At 51.6% G+C, this 20,705-nt stretch overlaps 1 protein-coding gene across 1 annotated transcript in view; it reads left to right on the forward strand.

Moving 5' to 3' along the window:
• The window catches only part of PTPRU (protein tyrosine phosphatase, receptor type, U), an 88,600-nt gene that overhangs the window by 37,862 nt on the left and 30,033 nt on the right, over positions 1-20,705 (forward strand). Inside the window, exons 8-15 of the mRNA XM_011981751.1 lie at positions 1,186-1,295; positions 1,630-1,831; positions 2,216-2,318; positions 4,842-5,115; positions 6,133-6,169; positions 6,925-7,063; positions 11,917-11,946; positions 14,102-14,259. Coding sequence (XP_011837141.1) covers positions 1,186-1,295; positions 1,630-1,831; positions 2,216-2,318; positions 4,842-5,115; positions 6,133-6,169; positions 6,925-7,063; positions 11,917-11,946; positions 14,102-14,259 — 1,053 coding nt within the window. The remainder of the gene's footprint in view (positions 1-1,185; positions 1,296-1,629; positions 1,832-2,215; positions 2,319-4,841; positions 5,116-6,132; positions 6,170-6,924; positions 7,064-11,916; positions 11,947-14,101; positions 14,260-20,705) is intronic.

Here is a 20,705-nt window from a genome sequence, read left to right on the forward strand (position 1 = left end):
TTTTTTTTTTTTTTTTTTGAGACTGAGTCTTGTTCTGTTGCCCAGGCTGGAATGCAGTGGTACAATCTCAGCTCACTGCAACCTCCGCCTTCCTGGTTCCAGCGATTCTCCCACCTCAGCCTCTTGAGTAACTGGGATTATAGGCGCCTACCACTATGCCAGGCTGATTTTTTATATTTTTGGTAGAGACGGGGTTTCACCATGTTGGCCAGGCTGTTCTCGAACTTCTGACCTCAAGTGATCCGCCTGCCTCGGCCTCCTAAAGGTGCTGGGATTACAGGCGTGAGCCACCACACCAACAAGTTGTCATTCTTAAGAGCTACACTCGAATACTAGCACAGGTCCTAAGCCTTCCCTTGGGTTCCTGCAGATCCCAGGTACCCCAAGCTCCTTGGCTTCGTCTTGCTGCCGCACGTGCATAGTTTTCTGTTCTGCACAGCATTGGCCTAGACGCAAAATTCAGCTCCTTCCTTAGTTTCTGCTTTTCTCTGCCTTAGGACTTCAGCTTCCCTGTAGTGGTTTATCAAGGTGTTTTCCCAAGCAAAGACCATTCTCTTCCTAAATGACACTCCTGTGCCTGGCATTCACAGTATACATTTACACAAAAGCAAAACAAAACAAAGCCATGCCTGCAAGTGTTAATGCTGAAATGTTAACAGTATCTCTGGGTGATACAATTGTAGATGCCATTAATTTTCTTTAAGCTCATTTTGGTTTTCTACATTGAACATGTCATTTATGTAATTAGAAATTTTTAGACAAGAAAATATCTCCACCCATAATCCCAATACCCCAGTGCAATTGCTGTTTTCATTTCTCCGGCACATGTGCATATTTTCTGAAAACTACCCAACTGGAACAAAATTGGAACCTTCAAACGTATTTCTCTCCTGAATGCAACCTACACAGTAATGAAAATGCCAGCTATCCATTTTGAGTACTTAGTAATAGGTTGAGCCATATGCAATTGCTGATGTTTGCCTTGGGGCTTTATGTACATCACATCATTGAGTCCTGGCTTGAGAGGGGTTGTCTCATCCCCACTTCACAGCTGAGTTAAGTAAGGTGCAGAGAGGCTAAGTAGTCTGTGAGAACCAGGTGGGAAGTGGCAAGGCTGGAATTTAAACCCAGGTGTCTGGCACCAAAGCCTAGTTTCCCCTGACCCCTGCCACCTTTCCCTTGCAGTGCCCGGTGGGATTGCAGCCGAGTCCCTGACCTTCACTCCACTGGAGGACATGATCTTCCTCAAGTGGGAGGAGCCCCAGGAGCCCAATGGTCTCATCACTCAGTATGAGGTGGGTTTGGGACCCTATTACAGTGGGGGACCCTGGTGGGAGGTGAGAGGTGACCCTCTTTCTCTCTGCTGCTACAGTAGAAGGTGCATGGGAGGACAGATGTGATTGTCATAGTTTCTTCAACTATGGCCAGGTCTGTGCCCTGTGAATTCTAGAGAAGGGTCCTGAAGGCAGGAGGGAGAGGCGAAGATGACTAGAAGCCTGGCTTGATGGCATCCACTGTCTCCTTTGCTTAGCCTTATCTCTGACTTCCCTGGAACATGGTGGGTGGAGGCTGCTGGTCAGGGATGCTCTGCCCTTCCCGTGCCCACCTGCCTGCCGATCCTGCCCCCAGATCAGCTACCAGAGCATTGAGTCATCAGACCCGGCGGTGAACGTGCCAGGCCCACGACGTACCATCTCCAAGCTCCGCAACGAGACCTACCACGTCTTCTCCAACCTGCACCCAGGCACCACCTACCTGTTCTCCGTGCGGGCCCGCACAGGCAAAGGCTTCGGACAGGCAGCACTCACTGAGATAACCACCAATATCTCTGGTAAGCCCCACCCGACCCGGCCCAGCCTCTTTGGAGGTGGCCCAGAATCCCAGGGTTCCATAGGCAGAGGGGAAATGGGGGGCATGGCAGGGGTAGTTACAGAGGGCCCCTGCTGAGAAGAATATGCCGTTTAGGAGTTAAAGTCAGGCTCAGGAAGGATGAAGTCAGAGGAGTCAGGAGACTGTGGTCAGTGGAATCAGAAGGTTGAGGTTGGGGCTGGTGCCTGAGGTCAGGGGCCAGGGTAGCTCAGGTCATGTCAGCAGGAACAAAGAGGCTAAGGTGAAAGTAGGGGAGATCTGAGGACCGTGGTCAAGGAGGCTGGAAGCCTGGTCTTCCTGGTCCAGTGGCCAAACTCCATGCTTATGACCCTGTCCCCTTCCCCAGCTCCCAGCTTTGATTATGCCGACATGCCGTCTCCCCTGGGCGAGTCTGAGAACACCATCACCGTGCTGCTGAGGCCGGCACAGGGCCGCGGTGCGCCCATCAGGTGGGAAAGCGGGGACGGAGGGATGGGAGGCCAGGGCCATGGGGAAGAGTCCCCTCCTCTGACCCAGAGCCCCAACCTAGGCCAGCTCACCCTTTTCCTCCCTCAGTCTCCCATGCAGGGCTCGGAGTGTCTGGAGGAGGATGTTCTGATGCTTGGCAGGCGAGAAGCCTGCAGTCTCTCCCCTCTGAGGCCATGGGTCTTAGATGGTAACTGTCAGGAGGACCCTGGATAGGTCCAGCCTGGAGAGGGGACTGTCCAGGTCTGTCCAGGGGGCCTTTCCTCAGACACCTTGGAGAAGTGAAACTCTGGGGACCTTATATCATCCCAACCTTTTCCTGGAAGCATAGAGATGGGCTTTCTAGAAGGCTAGGGCAGCCAGCCAGACAGGGCCATCTCTCTGGAATGGCTAGGGGCTTGGCTTCTCCCCCTCATCTCCCCAGAGGAAGCTGGGCTTGCTGGTGCCGTGGTGACTGCCTCTGCTAGGGAGAGTGTGTTGGAGACAAGACTGTGTGTGTTTGTGTGTGTGTGTGTGTGTGTACATGGGATGTGAACCTGGGTGTGTCTTTATGATAAAGACCTGGGATGTGTCGTGTGTGAGAAGTGTGTGTGGGAGATATAAGTGTGCATGTGTGAGAGCGTGAGGGTGTTTGCGCAAGTGTGTGCACGTACTGTTAGACCCTGTGCTAGGGGCTTTATCTGCATGAAGCCATTTATCCTCATGGCAGTCCCATGGAATGGGTTTTATCACCTTCATTTTACGTATCGGGAAACTGACTCAGAGAGCCTAAATCACTTGCCCCCAAGGCCACACTGCTAGTAAGTAGTGGAGCTGGGATTTGGAAGCCAGGTCTGTCTGCTGTGCCTGTACCTTTTCTAGAAGTTATAGAGCCTCCCTGCCCTTCTGGTCCACTCCTTCTTTCCACGAAGGTACATGTTCTGGGAGAGGGTGACAGCCTTTAGGTGGGGGAGGGGGGTGTGAGGATCCTAGTCAGTTCACCAGGAAGAGAGTGGGCTGCCCGGGTGACCGTGGCAGTCCCTCACCTCCTCACCCCCCACCACTGGATCCTCTCCTCTTCTGCTTTCTCTTTCCTGTATTTGCCACTGCAAATCCTGCCCTGGGCTGATTCCCAGACCCTCAAGGAAGACCCGGGAAAAAGTCACGGGGTCTGCAGGGTCTTTTGCCTTTTGCTGGAGCCTCAGGGCCCTTGTGCCGCTGAGTCTGGGAGGGGTTGAGAACCCTTCCTTCCTTGTCCTCCTGAGGGATCCTGTGAGCAGCACTGGTCAGGGTCCCTCAGGATGATGATTTCAAGGCTAGGTGGGGGCAGGGGATGGGACTTGGTGGGAGGGGAGCGGCAAGATGGCTGCGTGACCCTGGGCATATCCCGTTACCTTCCTGAGCCTCCGTTTCTTTATCTGCACAATGAGGATTATTCTAGATTAAGATGCACTTTGTTCATGGCTAATGTTAATGATTACCTCCCAGTGGGACTTAGGGCTAGGAGAGGGCTGACCTTAGCCTGGGGTAATGGAGGCTGAGAGGGGCTTGGACTGGTGTTTATAATGGGCTAGTGACAAGCCATGGGCTGGTGTCCAACACTCTGGGATGATTCCCCACAACTTGGACGCTCAGAAGAAACATCTGGTGAACAAGGAAAAGGCATTTCTGCTTCCCTGAGCAGAGGCTGTCAGTATGGGATGTCACACACCAAGATGTGACCGAGACTGTAACTGGAGATATTTAAATTTGTCAGCATTCACGTATTTACTCTCTACTTTGTTCTGCAGAGGATTTGGAGGAGCTCATAGCAGAAACCTACTTAGTAAAGAGATAAAACAGAAACACAGTCCAGGACCAGGGAGCACGAACCAGAGTGGGTAGTCAGGATCCTGAGACAGCAAGGCTCTGATTTGCTGATCAGAGGCTGCCTCGGCATTGAGAGGGTGCTAGAGACATAGTGTTGGGTGTCCTTGTTTGCTAAATGACTGTCTCTCACTAGAGGTCAGTTTTAGGAAGCCCAGATGCCTAGTGTCTAGCACAGGGCTCATCATCTGAGCTTGGTTAACTCTGAATGGATGAATGAATGAATGAATCTGGCTAACCCTGTCATTTACTGAGTCCCAGAAGGGAGCTGTCAGTCGCTTTGGTTTCCCAGGTCTTGTGTCACACACACAGGAGGACTATGGAGGAAGCAGGATGGGGCCTTATGGCTTGGTTCTATTGAGCAGGGTCCACGATCCTCTTAGCCTGGATTAGTAACAGGAATAACCGCTGACATGCGCTGGCTGCTTGCTTAACTTGCCTGTTCTTCCCATCTACCTTCTGGAACAGTCTCACAATCACTACCATTTTATGAAGGAGGAAACCAAGGCCCAGGGAGGTTAGGGGATTTGCCCAGCTAGTAAGAGGCAGTGTGGAAGTTAGTCCCCAGGCTTTGACCACAAAGCCCATGCCTTTAACTGCCAGCTGGCTCTCCCAGTGCTCTGGCCGCCTGTGATCCCCTGTACGCTCTCCTCCCTGTTCAGTGTGTACCAGGTGATTGTGGAGGAGGAGCGGGCGCGGAGGCTGCGGCGGGAGCCGGGTGGACAGGACTGCTTCCCAGTGCCACTGACCTTTGAGGCGGCGCTGGCCCGAGGCCTGGTGCACTACTTCGGGGCCGAACTGGCGGCCAGCAGTCTACCTGAGGCCATGCCCTTTACCGTGGGTGACAACCAGACCTACCGAGGCTTCTGGAACCCACCGCTTGAGCCTAGGAAGGCCTATCTCATCTACTTCCAGGCAGCAAGCCACCTGAAGGGGGTGAGGGACCGGCCAGGGTCATGGTGGGCGTGGTTGGGTGTGGGGGATGGCAGACAGGGGATACCTTGCAGCAGGCCCAGCACAGACTCCACGCGCGGCCCTTCCCTTAGCCCCACCTCCCATAGCCCCACCTCCCATAGCCCCACCTTCCACAGCTCCTCCTCCCATAGGCCACCCCCATGGCCTTACCTCCCGTAGCCCCACCTTCCATAGCCCTGCCCCCACAGCTCCTCCCCCATAACCTTGCCCCTCCCATAGCCCTGTCTCCTTTTGCCCACCTCCCATTGCCCCACCTCCAATAGCCTTACCTTCCGTAGAGCCACCCCCACAACCCCACCTCTCACAGCCCCGCCTCCCATAGCCCTGCCTCCCACAGCCCCGCCTCCCACAGCCCCTCCCCCATACTCTCCTTCCCATAGCCCCTCCCCCATGGTCCCACCCCTCCCATAGCCAACCTTCCAGACCCCAGGCTCCTTCCACAGAACACTATCCACTTCCTGAGCTTTCTTTCCCAGGCTCCTCCTTTCTATCCAGGTCCCCAGGCTAGTCTCTGCCCCTTCCTGAGGCCCTGCCTTCTATCTTAGATACTTCTCTTCCCGGAGGAGTCCATCTCAGGTTCCCGCATTCCTGTGTTAAGGCCTAGGACCTGCTCCTCCCTGAAGCCCCACCCTATCTTCCAGGCTCCTCTCTCTGTTTCTTGCCTGGTTTCTCACTTCCTAGCTGGACTTCTGGCCCTAGGCCTTGCCCCATTGTCCAAGGCCTCGCCCATTTCCCCATGACGTTTGTTTCTCTTTTGCCTCCGATCTCATCCCCCTTTCCTAAGGCACTGCAGGTGCCTCCCCTCTAGGCCCCGCTCTCAAGGGTCCCCCCAGGCCTGCCTTCGGGTGGGGTGTCCCTTGATGCCATCAGCGCCAGACAAAGCCCTGAACAGGCCCAAGAAAGCTGTCTGAGGTTCCCACCCTGGGGAGGGAGAGGTCGGGACTTCAGCAGCGCTGAGACCCCCATCTGTGCCTCCAGGAGACCCGGCTGAATTGCATCCGCATTGCCAGGAAAGGTAAGTCCCCTGGGTTCCTGCAGCCCTTCAGCGGCAGGTTTCTCACCTGCCCAGCGCTGGGGAGGTGGATCCTGAGAACCTAGGGCTGTGGGAGTAGAGGAGGGTGGTTGGGCAGGCTGGCACCAGGAAGGGCTTCTCTGCTGGGTTTCCATGTGCCTTACCTCAAGGGCGCCAACTCCCAGGCTGACAGCAGGGGCCTGGAGCAGGCTTGTGGAGAGGAGCCATTACAGTTGTGCCCTGGGGGTGATGGGTACTGGGTGCTGGTTCTAGGTTACATATCTACCCGGCTTTCCTGTGGTGGGGGAGAAGGTGAGGTCAGCATGGGCCCTGTGCTGTAGGTGTCTTTCATGCTTTCACACAGGGAATGTGGTTGGTTTCCCATCCTGAGATGGACTAACCATGCCCTAGGTACACAATTCCTAATCCCTGTTACCTCCCAGGAGGGCAAGAGGGTGGGGCTGAAGGCCCAGGTGTCTGCTCTCCCCTATCTACTGAGAGCTGAGAGGATCTGAGAAAGTGGGGAGTGAGGGAAGCTATTCCTGGCAAAGGAGCCATGTCAGTGAGGACTGTGGCGTGGAAGTGCAGGAGGTGTCAGGGATGGTGAGGAGGTAGATTTGCTGGAAAGGCAGGACATGTGTTGAGGATGTGGGGTGGTTTGTGCAGCCCAGTTTGTTCCTTGGGCACAGACACCTACAGGAGGGGCTCGATGGTCCCTGTCTCTCCTCTGATCCCTTGTTCTGCTTTGTTCTCCCCAGCTGCCTGCAAGGAAAGCAAGCGGCCCCTGGAGGTGTCCCAGAGATCGGAGGAGATGGGGCTTATCCTGGGCATCTGTGCAGGGGGGCTTGCTGTCCTCATCCTTCTCCTGGGTGCCATCATTGTCATCATCCGCAAAGGGTGAGTGAGGCCAGTGCCCTGTCCCACCAGTGGCTTCTACCCCTTAGAGGCCTGGTGGCACAGAGGAGTAGTGGCTAAGAGCTGGTAGGACAGCTGTCCTGCAGGTGTGTGGAGGGCTGCCAGCCTGGGCATCAGCTCTGCAGACGGATCTGAGCTGGGTGGTGGGAAGCCAGAGACTGGGCAGATGGGGCTGCCCTGGAGTGGCATGGCTGGAGTAAGGTCTGGCTGGTGCCAGGCGCTGCTGTTCAGGAAGGGGTGCTCAGTGCCTGGTGCCAAGGAGCTACCCTGCTGGGACTCTTTCAATAGGGACGGCATGGAGGTGACCTGGCTTTGAACCCCTACCCCTCTGCAGACCTTCAGCCAAGGTGTCTGCCCTGCTCATGGATTGTGCAGTTGACCTGAGCAGGGGATGGAGCTCACTCTTCTTTAACCCAAGGGCCCTGAGCCATGTCTCTTCCTGGGACCCACCTTCTCTCAGGCTCAAATTGCCCTGGACCCTGTTACTGTGGATCCTTGAGGAACCCTCCTGGGTCTGTGACTGAGAAAACTCTCCACCTGCTGCCCCTACTATCCCTCAGGTCTCAAAGGTCCAGCCTTGTGTTTGCACGAAATGTGTTTCCTAGCAGATTTGCAGAGGGCAGCATAAATCCCAGGACATTGTAGAATCCAGAACCTAGGATCCTGCAGTTTCAGAAATGTGGGATTTAGGACTCTAGGAATCTTAGGCTTTAGAATTGTAGAGGCTCAGAGCCCCAGAACGTAAGAGCTGCCGGATAGTTCAAGGCCATCTAGTCTAGTGGTTTTCAAATCTTTTTAAAGAAACAGAACCTGCCTTCAAAACACCAGAAAACCCTTCCCTGGGAGCCTAGTACATGGAGCAGATGAAGGCTGAGCAGCAGTGCTGGTCGGAGGCTGGGTGGGGGCTTCTGGGACCTTTCTGCTTGCCAGCTCTGTCCCACCATGTTCCCCACCAGGCAGCTGTGGGACACTGTGGTCCAAGCACCTTAAATGAGGGATGGGGATGCTAAGGCCTAGAGGGGATGCAGGGCTGCCCAAGGCCACCCAGAGAGCCAGAGGCAGAGCCAGCTCCACCCTTCCCCACCTGGGCTCTGGCTTCTATAGCCCCTACTGCTGCCAGGCTGAGTATACGTGGATGAGTTGGCTATATCTCTGGGCTGCCGGGAGCAGATAATAGGATCCAGGAAGATGAGAGAGAGCTGGCTGGGGCTACCTTTCCTGAGGCCAGACACCAGCAACAGAGAGAGGGTCTAGGGGTGGAGTGTGCAGTGGAGTGGAGGAGATGTGGGGGGATGGCCCAGTCAGGGCGATACTCTCTGATTTTTCCTCTCGTTGTTCCTGCACAGCTTTAAGAGAGACTATTTTAAAGTATCATTTAATGAGGAATTACTATGTGCCAGGAGCTTCACACACATCATCCAGGAGTACATTAGTTATTAGACACCTACTGTATACCAGGCACTCGGGATGTGTCAGAGAACATTTCCTTCTTGGATCTTGACTGACTCCCTTTTTTCTGGATGAAGAAACTGTAATGAAAGCATTCGCCCAGGCCACTTGGCTGATGGGCAGTAGGGCCTGACTTCAACTCAGGCTTGCCTACAAATGTGAAGGCATCACCCAGTCTGATACATAGGCGGTGCCCCCAAAGTGGCAAGCCCCTGACTTCTCCCCAGCAGGGGGGCCTGAGAATTGACTCTAAATAGGGCTGGGGCTGGAGAGGCCTATAATGGATGGAGGAGGCAGATTTCAGTTTCAGGTGGTATTTGAGGTTCTAGAAATCTACCCTCAAGGAGAAGAGGATTGGCAGAGTAGGGGGTGTCACCCATCCCTGCAAAGAGAGCACTGGGCCCAGGACAGGGTGGATCAGAAATGTTGTCAGGGCCTCACTAGGAGACCTTCCATTATGTATTTGCTACCCTGTAAACCCAGGTTATCCCAGATGCCTCCAGGAACCCCTCATCCCCCATCACCCCGGACCTCCTTACTTCCTCTAAAGGCCATTCAGTCTCACTGTGTAGCACCTACTGCATCCCCCTGGATCTGAGCCTGGCCTTCAGGGCCCTCCGTGCTTCCCAGGGCTCTTGCAGTCTGCATTGTGGGTATCATGGGATGCAGCAGCCCTGGCAGGGATGGGGGTATTCAGATCAACTTGGGGTGCCAACATAAGTAACAAGAGTAGGAGGTTGCTGAGGAGGGCAGTTACTACACCCCCATGGAGCCTTATTGGAGGCAGGAGGGAGACCCAGGGGGATTATGGGAAATGGGGGCCAGCTGGGAGGAGATTTCAGATTCTCCATCCTGCCCTGCCTCTGTGGACGATCAGACTGGATGCATCTGCTGTAGGGGAATTCCAGGGCCTGGAAGGGAGGCTGGTGACCCCAGGCCAGGTCAGATCCCCCGGCTCTGCTTTCAGAAGTCCCCATACCCCACCCTTCTCCATGGCAGCACTTCCTTCTCCCTGCACTTTGTCATTTACTTACTTGTAGTGTTTTGCTCAATGTTTGTCTTCCCTCCTGGGTTAAGAGCTCCATGAGGGCAGAGAAAGCCCTGTCTTGTCTGTGTATACCCACGATCTAGCCCAGCGGAGTCGGGTCTCCCCACTCTGAGGTGTAGGGAGGAGTGGTTTGTGGGCACTGCTGGGTGCTTCCTGGTGCTGGGGCCTCACAGCAGTCCCTGTGGGAGATTATTATTAACCTCACTATGTATGTATGTATGTGTTTTTTTTTCTTTTTTTTCTTTTTGAGACGGAGTCTAGCTCTGTTGCCCAGGCTGGAGTGCAGTGGCTTGATTTCGGCTCACTGCAAGCTCTGCCTCCCGGGTTCATGCCATTCTCCTGCCTCAGCCTCCCAAGTAGCTGGGACTACAGGCACGCACCACCACGCCTGGCTAATTTTTTTTTTTTTTTGGTATTTTTAGTAGAGACGGTGTTTCACCATGTTAGCCAGGATGAGTATGTATGTATTTTTTGAGACAGAGTTTTGCTCTTGTTGCCCAGGCTAGAGTGCAGTGGTGCGATCTTGGCTCACTGCAACCTCCGCCTCCTGGGTTCAAGTGATTCTCCTGCCTCAGCCTCTTGAGTAGCTGGGATTACAGGTGCCCGCCACCACACCCGGCTAATTTTTTGTATTTTTAGTAGAGACAAGGTTTCAGCATGTTGGTCAGGCTGGTCTCGAACTCCTGACCTCAGGTGATCTACCCACCTTGGCCTCCCAAAGTGCAGGGATTATAGGTGTGAGCCACCACGCCCAGCCTTAACCTCACTTTTTAAAGAAGAAAGTGGAAGTGCACGGAGGTGAAGTTCTTTTATTTATTTTTACTCATTTATTGATTACTCCATTCAACAAAATATTTATTGCGGGATTGCAATGTGTGGGGCCCTGGGGAAACCGAGGGAGACAAAAAGACAAGGATTCTGTCCTCCTGTACTTTGTAGCCAGTGGAGAGCCTGGCATGAAATGAGAAAAAAGCACACATGGATGAGATAATTACAAATTGTGAAAAGAACAAGGTGCTGGGTGTTGGGGGCAAAGAGAATATAGGGGACGTCATGTAGCTGGCACTCGTGGGAGAGTGGTCCAGGAAGGCCCTTTTGAAGGCACAGTGTGTCAGCTGAGGCCAGAAGAATGCCATTTCTTCAGCCGTGGCCTCCCTCGTGGGGCCTCTGCAACAGCTCCAGCGCCCTGGACCCTTCCTTCTCTCCCTGGGATGGAGGAGATGTGCTGTGTGACCTGGGGCCAAGCGGCTGCCTTTGCTGGTCCGTCTTCCACTCTCCTCCCCTTCATCTGCAGGATTTCCTGTGGAAGGCCATTCTTTGGGGTCCCTGCTGACAGGGTGATGTGGGGGCAAGTGAATGGAGACCTCTGAAGAGCCTGGGAAGGGAGCACAGAGGAGGTTCCAGGGCCAGGGTCCTGGGGCAGGTGTTTGCTCTGGACTCTGCCACTGACTCCCACAGAGGCCCAGGCAGCCCATGCTCCCTGACTCAGCTTCCCCGCCTGTGAAATGGGAATCCAACCTGCTTTACACTGTGGGTGCTTTGCGGTAAGGTAGGGCTTTTGACCGAAGTTGTACTCCAGGTGCTCCCGGAGGGGATGACCTGGCTCCTTTAGTGGATCCCACACCCAGGGGCCTGCAGGGTGGGCGAGGGCGGGCGCTAGGTGTATCCTGGGCATCCATCTGGAGTCCTCTCCACTCTGCCCCCTTTCTGTCCCCACCCAGGTGGAGGAGCAGGCAAAAGGCTGACCCCTTAGGGGCAGAGGGCCGTGCAGGGAGGGAGGGTGGGGTGCTGTCTGCAGGGACGAGAACAGCCCTGGTAAGTGCAGTTGGCCTGGAGAGTATGAGTCTGTGTGTGTCAGGGATGTCTAATGTGTGTGTGTGTATGTGTGTGAATATATGTCTAAGTGTGTGTCAGTGTGTTTGAATACGTGCGTATGCCTGTCTGCACCTGTGTGTCTGCATTTGTGTGTGTTGATGTGTGTTTCTCCGTGTATGAGTGTATGTGAGCCTATATCTACGTGTGTGTGTGAGTGTGCATATGTGTATGACTGTGTGTGAAAGCTCTGTGGCCCCCCAGGCCCTTTTCCCACCTCCTCCTCACTCCTGCAGTAGGCTTGGGGAAGGTTCCAGAAGGGCCTTGGGTCCTGGTCATTAATATCTGAGCCTGACCAGCTCTTGGGACCAAGAAGGTCCTTCTGACCTGTCCAGTACCTGGCCAGCCCCCTCCCCAGCCTGGGAAGCACTCAGGCCCCACCCTGCTGCATGGGCATTGCCTCAGCCTGGCCTTGGTGGATGGACCTCGAACACGACTGTGCTGTTCTCTCTTTGCATGCTGCCAGGAGAGACCACTATGCCTACTCCTACTACCCGTAAGTAGCTCCACCTTGCCTGGGAGTCCCCGGCCCTGCCTAGGGGGAGATCCCCTGCCCCCGCCCTCTCTGGTTGGGCTTAGTCTCACTGCACCCAGTGTGGCCTGGTGTCCACCCCATTCTTTGTGGTCACCTCGGCCTCTGACTTTCTCTCCTCTGCTCTGTCCCTCCCCTCTGCATCTTCCTCTTCAAGTCGTGGTCACAGGTGCTGGTTCTGCCCCTCAGAGGCATGGGTTCAGAGCTGGCCCTGCTGAGTTACCCCCAGCAAGTCCCTGAACCTCAATGTCCCCTTCACCACCAGAACAGCCCCTTACGTCTACTGTTCCGTGTTAGAAGGATGTCCTGACCTCCAACCAAATCCACATTCAGGACACGCTCTGGAGCCCACGTCCATGTGCATGTGTGTGCTTGTGTGCATGTGGGTGGGGCCTACCTGTTTTGAGACTGGCAGCACCTCCCACAGCACAGGCAACTCTCAGGCCCCCACAGATCCCTTCTCCAGCCAGGCAGCCCCGGCTCTGCAGACCCACCACTTCCTGGAAGCCTCCTCTGGGCCAAGCCCTGTGCTCAGTTCTTGACAGAGTCCTCAAAACAGCTCTGAGAAATAGGAGCTCTTATCACTCCCACTTTACTGATGAGGAAACTGAGGCTCAGACCGAGGGACTTGTGGGAGGTCGCAGAATGCGCCGGAGCTGGGATGCAACCCAGGCCCCTGCTGACACCACAGCCTGCCTATGCTACTCTGTCTTCTGTCTCTGTCTTCTACTCTGCAAGCCTTCCAGAACATTCTTCCCGCACCTGTGCTGGTTTTCCCTTGAAGAGCAGGCCCAGAGAGTGCCAGGCCAGCCTTGAGGACAGTGGGTCTCTCACCTTTTCCTCCCTGGACGGCTCCTTACCTCGCTGTTTCCTGACACGAGCTTTTCCAGCAACTCAACACCCAGTGACTCGCGCTGAGCCCCCAGCTCGGCTCCTGTAGGGGCCGTCGACAGACAGCTCTCCCTCCCTGCTGCTTGTGCAGTTAGTTTTCAAAACCAGATGCAGAACTTTTCAAAGAATCTGTATTAAATTCCCTCTGCTTAATCTCGCATTGAGCTCAGCTGGACGCCAACAGCGCTAGATGTCCCTCCCGGTTTCCATCTTCTGGGGATCGGGTTGGTTTGTTTCTGTAGCTCTTCTTCCAGGTAGGCCAAGAGTCCTGGGCTGGGAACAGAATCTGTGGCACACCACAGGAGACCGCCCTCTAGGCCAGCATCCGCTCACTGATGGGTCCTCTCTGGGCTCCATGTTCAGCCAGGCTGGCCGGCTGTCCTCTGTCCACAGCCCTGTCTCCCCACCTCCTTTTCTCCCTCCCACTTTCCTCCAAGTTCCTTTGAAGCCACAAACTGCCATCCTCATCCATGAAGCTGGGCCTGGAGGGAGAGGAGGTCTCTGTTTCTCTTCCCTGCTGCTCTGAGCAGCAGGACGGACTGGTGGTCAGTGGTGGGAATCTGGACCTTCTGTGGGTCTCTTTACAAGTCTGTGGTGGTCTATGCTGGGACCATCCTGGGTGCTACTGGGAGTAGGGAGAAGCCAAGGGCAGAGTTCATTGTGTGCATGGGGGAAGCCCCCGAGCCCTGGCTGAGCATGAGCCAGACCCTCTGCGGGGAAGGAGGGGTTGTAGTCCCTCCTTCCTGCAGGAGAGAGAGGAGTCTGGAGAGCAGTGCCTGTTTAACACGGGGAGAAGAGAGAGAGGTGGGGACATGCTGGGCCCGGAGCTGGACTAGCCATATTCCTAGTTTGGGGTGCAGTGCGGGTGAGGGGAGCTGTCTGCTGTAATACCACATTAGCTCTGGAGTGACTTTCTTTCCCATTTCCTAAGCCCAGGGGGCCAGTGAAACTTAGGAGTGGGATCCCAGCCTGAGGCCACTGCTGCTCCACCCCTTTCCCTTAGCAGAGGTCCCTAGGATGGGCTCTCCCAAGCCCTTTTCAGGGAAGCAGAAGCTCTGGGTCTAGTGAATGAAGGATGGAGGCAGAGCCCTCAGCATCCAGAGATGCTTCTAGGACAGCTGCTGGCTCCTGGCCTTGAGGCCCCCTTACTCCAGGGCCTCCCCACCCACCTCTGGGTGCTGTCCAGCCCCACACAGTGCCTGTGTCTCCCCTCAACCCCCCTCTCCAGGAAGCCGGTGAACATGACCAAGGCCACCGTCAACTACCGCCAGGAGAAGACACACATGATGAGTGCTGTGGACCGCAGCTTCACAGACCAGAGCACCCTGCAGGAGGACGAGCGGCTGGGCCTGTCCTTCATGGACACCCATGGCTACAGCACCCGGGGTGAGTGCCCGGCCCTCCTACCCCTTCCTCATGGCTCCGGGGCTCCCGACCTGAGACAATAGGGTCCCCACATCAGATGAGTTCTGTAACACCTGCAACCAAAAGTGAAGCATCTATGGTGCTCCTGCTGGATACCTACTGGGTACAGAGCCAGCACAGGTGGCATTTTTGCATTGTGTACTGGAGGAGTCTTGCAAGGAATTCTGCTAGCATAAGAGGAATGCAAGGTCCGTTGTGACAATTGTCAAGACGAGGTGCTGCTGTAGGAACAGAGGGATCAGAGTGGCCTCACCCCTTATTGAGCACCTGTTATGTGAGAGGTGGGGATACAGTGGCTGAGAGAGACCGATACAGAGTCGGACCTGGGCTTGCCTCTCCCTTTCTTAGCTGTGTGACCTGGGGCAAGTTGCTTAAGCCCTCTGGATGTCTGTTTCCTCATGTATAAAATGGGAATGCAGATCGCCTCTGCTGGTAGGGCTGATGTGAAGACTAAATGAGATAATGTGTGCAAAATCACTTAGGGCTGTGCTTGTATTCACAGAATATAGTGAGTCAGCCGTCATGTACTAGGTCTGTGTCATAACTTGCTTCATCCCACATGTTTTTATTCTGTTTAGTATTGATTTGTACAGAAGAGAATATGTAATGTTTATGAAAGTCATAAAATCATAACAATACAACAAACAGCAATGAACCTCATTGTTGAATTAGAACATTATCTTGGTACACCTCCCTAGCTATATCCCCTACCTCTTTCTTATATGTAAATATTCCCTTGAAATTGTTGTGGTTTTTTTTTTTTTTTTTTTTTTTAGATGGAGTCTCGTTCTATCGCCGATGCTGAGGTGCAGTGGCATGATCTCGGCTCACTGTATCCTCTGCCTCCCAAGTGCAAACGATTTTCCTGCCTCAGCCTCCCAAGTAGCTGGGATTATAGGCACCTGCCACCATATCCGGCTAATTTTTTTGTTTTTTTGAGACGGAGTCTCACTCTGTTGCCCAGGCTGCAGTGCAGTGGCGTGATCCTGGCTTACTGTAACCTCTGCCTCCTGGGATGGAGCAATTCTTCTGCCTCAGCCTCCTGAGTAGCTGGGATTACAGGCACGTGCCACCGCGCCCAGCTAATTTTTGTATTTTTAGTAGAGACAGCGTTTCACCATGTTGGCCAGGCTGGTCTTGAACTCCTGACCTCAGGTGATCCACCCACCTTGGCCTCCCAGAGTGCTGGGATTACAGGCATGAGCCACCGCGCCCAGCCAGTTTTTGCATTTTTAGTAGAGACAGGGTTTCACCATGTTAGCCACACTGGTCTTGAACTCCTGACCTCAAGTGATCTGCCCACCTTGGCCTCCCAAAGTGTTGGGATTACTGGCGTGAGTCACTGTGCCCAGCCTCCCTTGAAATTTGTGTTTATAATTTTCCTACCTTTTTTGGGGGTAGTTTCTGTTTGTTTGTTTTTTTGATGGAGTCTTGCTCTGTCACCCAGGCTGGAGTGCAGTGGCGCGATCTTCACTCACTGCAAGCTCCGCCTCCCAGGTTCAGGCCATTCTCCTGCCTCAGCCTCCTTAGTAGCTGGGACTACAGGTGCCCGCCACTGCGCCTGGCTAATTTTTTGTATTTTTAGTAGAGATGGAGTTTCACCGTCTTAGCCATGATGGTCTCGATCTCCTGACCTGGTGATCCACCCGCCTCGGCCTCCCGAAGTGCTGGGATTATAGGCATGACCCACCGCGCCCAGCCTTTTGGGGATTAGTTTTACCATGTGTACATATATCCCCAAACAATGCATTGTATAGTTTTGCTCATTTTCAGGCTTTATAAAAATGAAATCACACACTGCTTCTTAACTCAACATCATATTTCTAAAATTACCCATGTGGATATTTTGCTGCAGTTCATGTACTTTACAAATGTGTAGTTTCCCATTGTATGGCTGTATCACAATTGACTTCTTCATTCTGTCATCCATGGGCATTCGATTGGTTTTTAGTTTTCTTGTTATCACAAATGAGACTGCTATGAATATTCTGATGTGGATCTCTAGATGCACCTGCACACAAGGTTCTAGAAATAGAATCGCTGGATTATGGAGTACATGCATCTTCAGCTTAATAAGAGTGCCAAGTTGCTTTCCAAAGCAACTCTGCCTGTTTTCTTTCCTAGCAGCAGTGTGTAAGAGTTTCTGTTGCTCTACATCAAGATCAAAATTTGCCAGCCTTCTTCACTTCTGCCACATTGGTTTGTATAAAATGGTAATTCTCTATAGTCTTAATTTGCATTTCACTGATGACTAATGAGGTTGAACAGATTTTCAAGTCATCATTGGCCATTCAGGTCTGTTTTTCTATGAAATGCCTGTTCATGTCTTTCACCTAATTTTCTATTGGGTTTTCTGTTGCTTTCTTAGTGGTTTTTAGGAGTTCTTTATATTTTTAGGATAATAATCATTTGTCACTTATGAATTGCAAATATCTTCTCCCAATTTGTGGCTCATCTTCCTAGGTTATTTATAGTGTCTTTGGATGAACAGAAGATTTTTATTTTCACGTACTTAAATTCATCAGTCTTTTTCTTTGTGATTTCTGCTTTTTGTGTTTTTTAAAGAAGTTTTCCCTACCCAAAGTTATAAAGTATTTTTTTTTTTGCTTTTTTTCTAGAACTTATAACATTTTACATTTTATATTTAAATCTTTATCCATCTGGAATTGATTTTTGTGTGTGGTGGTATAAATTAAGGATTTTATTTTTTCCATGGCGATAAGCCACTGTCCCAGCATCATTTATTATAGTTCACGCTTTCCCTGCTGATTTGCGGTGCCATCCTTCTCGCACACCACATTTCTACAGATACATGGATCATTTTTCAGTTCCCTGTTTCTTTCATTGGTCGTTTTCGTTGATTCCCAACCACACGGTCTAATTATCGATGCTATTTAAGTCTTGATGTCTGAAACATGAAGCTGTGCCAACTTTGTGCTTCATAAAGGATGTCTTGGCTATTTTTGTTTTCATTCTGTCTCTCTTTCTTAATGAGATAGGGTCTAGCTCTGTCACCCAGGCTGGAGTGTAGTGGCACAATCTGGGCTCACTGCAACCTTCGTCTTCTGGGTTCAAATGGGTTCAAGTGATTCTCCTGCCTCAGCCTCCCGAGTAGCTGGGATTACAGGTGCATGCCATCACACCCGGCTAATTTTTGTATTTTTAGTAGAGGTGGGGTTTCACTATGTCACTCCAGGCTGGTCTGAAACTCCTGGGCTCCAGTGATCTGCCCGCCTCAGCCTCCCAAAGTGTTGGGATCACAGGCATGAGCCATCACGCCCGGCTAATTCTCTTTGTTATAAATTTTAGAGTCATCTCTTTAAGTTTCTTGAAAAACTTTGTTGGATGGATTTGTATTGAATTTATAGATCAATTTGGGAAGAACCAACATCTTATGAAATTGTCTTTCTACCCATGAAAGTGACGTATATTGCCCCATTTATTTAGGTCTTGAATGTCTTTCAATAATTTTCTCCATAAAATCTTGTACATCTTTTTTTAGATAGATGTCCCTAGGTTCTTTATTTTTGACTTCTATTGCAAATGGTACACTTTTCAAATATTACGTTTCTATTTCTTATATAGAGAAATGCAGTTTATTTTTGATTGTATATTGATCTTATATTCATACTTCTTTTTTTTTTTTCTTTGAGATGGAGTCTCACTCTGTCACCTAGGGTGGAGTGCAGCGGCGCAATCTTGGCTCACTCCATCCTCTGCCTCCCTGGTTCAAGTGATTCTCCTGCCTCAGCCTCCCAAGTAGCTGGGATTACAGACACGCGCCACCACGCCCAGCTAATTTTTTTATCTTTTTAGTAGAGATAGGGTTTCACCATGCTGACCAGGTTAGTCTCGCACTCCTGACCTCAGGTGATCCACCCACCTTGGCCTCTCAAAGTGCTGAGATAACAGGCGTGAGCTACGGTGCCCAGCCTTATATTCATACTTCTTGATATGCTTTCTTATTCTCATTTGTCTGTAGAATGTTTCAGGCTTTCTAAGCAGTTAAAGGATCTGTGAATATCTTTTGCAGAAGAAATAGTTGTTTCTTCTTTCCCATTTCTGATTCATTTTTTCCCATATTTTTCTGGCTGGGACCTTCAGTACTGTGTTGAATAGAGTGGTTGTAGCTGGAGTCTTTGTCTTCTTTTCCTGATTTTAAAAGGAATGTTTCTAACATTTAAACACAGAATGAAGATTGCTTTGGGGTTTTGGTAGAAATGCTTTTATCAGGCTAACCAAGTTCCCTTTAGTTTTTAGTTTGCTGAGAGGTTTTAAGTGGGCATTAAACTTACCAAATACTTTTTTCTGCAATCATTGTGGTAATTATTTTTTCCCCTTTTGTCTGCTAATGGGATTAGTGACATTTTTAGGTTTTTAAAAAAATTACCTTAAATTCAGGGGATAAATTCAACTCGGTCATGATGATTATGATATTTCTTTTCTTTAGTTTTTTTTTTTTTTTTTTAGACGGAGTCTCGCTCTGTCGCCAGGCTGGAGTGCAGTGGCGCAATCTCGGCTCACTGCAACCTCCGCCTCCCGGGTTCAAGCAGTTCTTCTGCCTCAGCCTCCTAAGTAGCTGGGACTACAGGCGCCCGCCACCATGCCCGGCTAATTTTTGTACTTTTAGTAGAGACGGGGTTTCACCATTTTGGCCAGAATGGTCTTGATCTCTTGACCTCGTGATCTGCCCGCCTTGGCCTCCCAAAGTGCTGGGATTATAGGCGTGAGCCACCGTGCCTGGTCGATGTTTCTTTTCTTTCTTTTTTTTTCTTTAAGATAGGGTCTCACTCTGTTGCCCAGGCTGGACTACAGTGGTGTGATCATGGTTCACTGCAACCTCAACCTCCTGGGCTCAAGTAGTCCTCCCACCTCAGCCTCCTGAATACCTGGGACTACAGGTGCCCACTGCCATGCCTCACTTTTTTTTGTTTTTTTTTGTATTTTTTTGTAGAGACAGGGTTTTGTCATGTTGTCCAGGTTGGTCTCGAACCCCTGGGCCCAAGCGATTTACCTATCTTTGCCTCTCAAAGTGCTGGGATTACAGGTGTGAGCCACTGTGTCTGGCCAGATTTTAAACTTCTAATTTGATATATTTAAAGGACTAAGCAACTATTCAGGCTTTCTATTTTTTTTAAATAGAAAGTTACATTTTTGATAATTATATTTGTCTAGGTATTTGGTCATTTTATTTATGTTTTTAAACTCAGTGTTATGCACTTATTAATCATACTATCTTTGTCATCTCTCTCATTAAATTTTCACCATTTTATACCATTTTACCCTGCTTAGTAGCTGTTTTTTTTGTTTTGTTTTGTTTTTTGTTTTTTGTTTTGAAATGGGGTCTCACTCTGTTGCCCAGGCTGGAGTGCAGTGGTGCGATCCTGACTCACTGCAACCCTCTGCCTCCCGGGTTCAAGTGATTCTCCTGCCTCAGCCTCCCTAGTAGCTGGGATTACAGGCACCCACCACCACGCCTGGCTAATTTTTATATTTTTTGTAGAGATGGGGTTTCAGCATGTTGGCCAGGCTGATCTCAAACTCCTGACCTCAAGTGATCCGTCCACCTCGGCCTCCCAAGGTGTTGGGATTACAGACGTGAGCCACCGTGCCTGCCTGCTTAGTAGCTGTTATTAACCCTTCAAATTACAAATGAGGAAATAGAGGCTTGGAGAGGGGAAGTCACTTGTCCAGGTTAAACAGCCAGAAAGTGGCAGAGTCAGGACTTAAATGCAAATCTTTCTGAATTGCAAACTTGTTTCTACTGCATCATGCTGCACCTTGAGGGATGGGTAGGATTCAGACCGCGGAGATGGGAAGGAAAGGGCATGTGTAGAGGAGGCACAGTATGTGCAAATGTGTGATGACGGGCACGGGAGGAGACAGGGAGAGGTGCGACTGCACTGAATCCTCCAGTGTGTGCTAGAGAGAGCAGGAGATCAGGGTGGTGTGGGCTCATGCCTAGCTGCTGAGTCTTGTTGAGAGATAGAAGCAGGAAACACGGGCTCTGCTCCTGGGATTCACTGATGAGATGGGGAGTCAGGACTGACCCAGGGAAGTCGGGACCAGGCTGATTGCTATGTGGATAGTGGGGACAATCAGTGCTGTCAGTTTTGAGAAAATATGCCCTTGGGCAGGAATGGTCAGCATTTTGGTGAGATGGGTACGGTTGACTGATGGTGAGGAGGAAGGGGCACTGAGCTTGGGCAGAGGTGATGGTTGGAAACTCCAAATGTGTCCAGGTGCTAGGCACAGTGGTTCACACCTGTAATCCCAGCACTTTAGGAGGCAGAGGCAGGCAGATCGCTTGAGGTTAGGAGTTCAAGCCTGGTTAACATGGTGAAACCCCGTCTCTACTAAAAATACAAAAATTAGCTGGGCATGGTGGCAGGCACCTGAAATCCCAG

Source organism: Mandrillus leucophaeus, unplaced genomic scaffold (genome assembly GCF_000951045.1).
Source record: "Mandrillus leucophaeus isolate KB7577 unplaced genomic scaffold, Mleu.le_1.0 Scaffold23, whole genome shotgun sequence".
NCBI lineage: Eukaryota > Metazoa > Chordata > Mammalia > Primates > Cercopithecidae > Mandrillus > Mandrillus leucophaeus.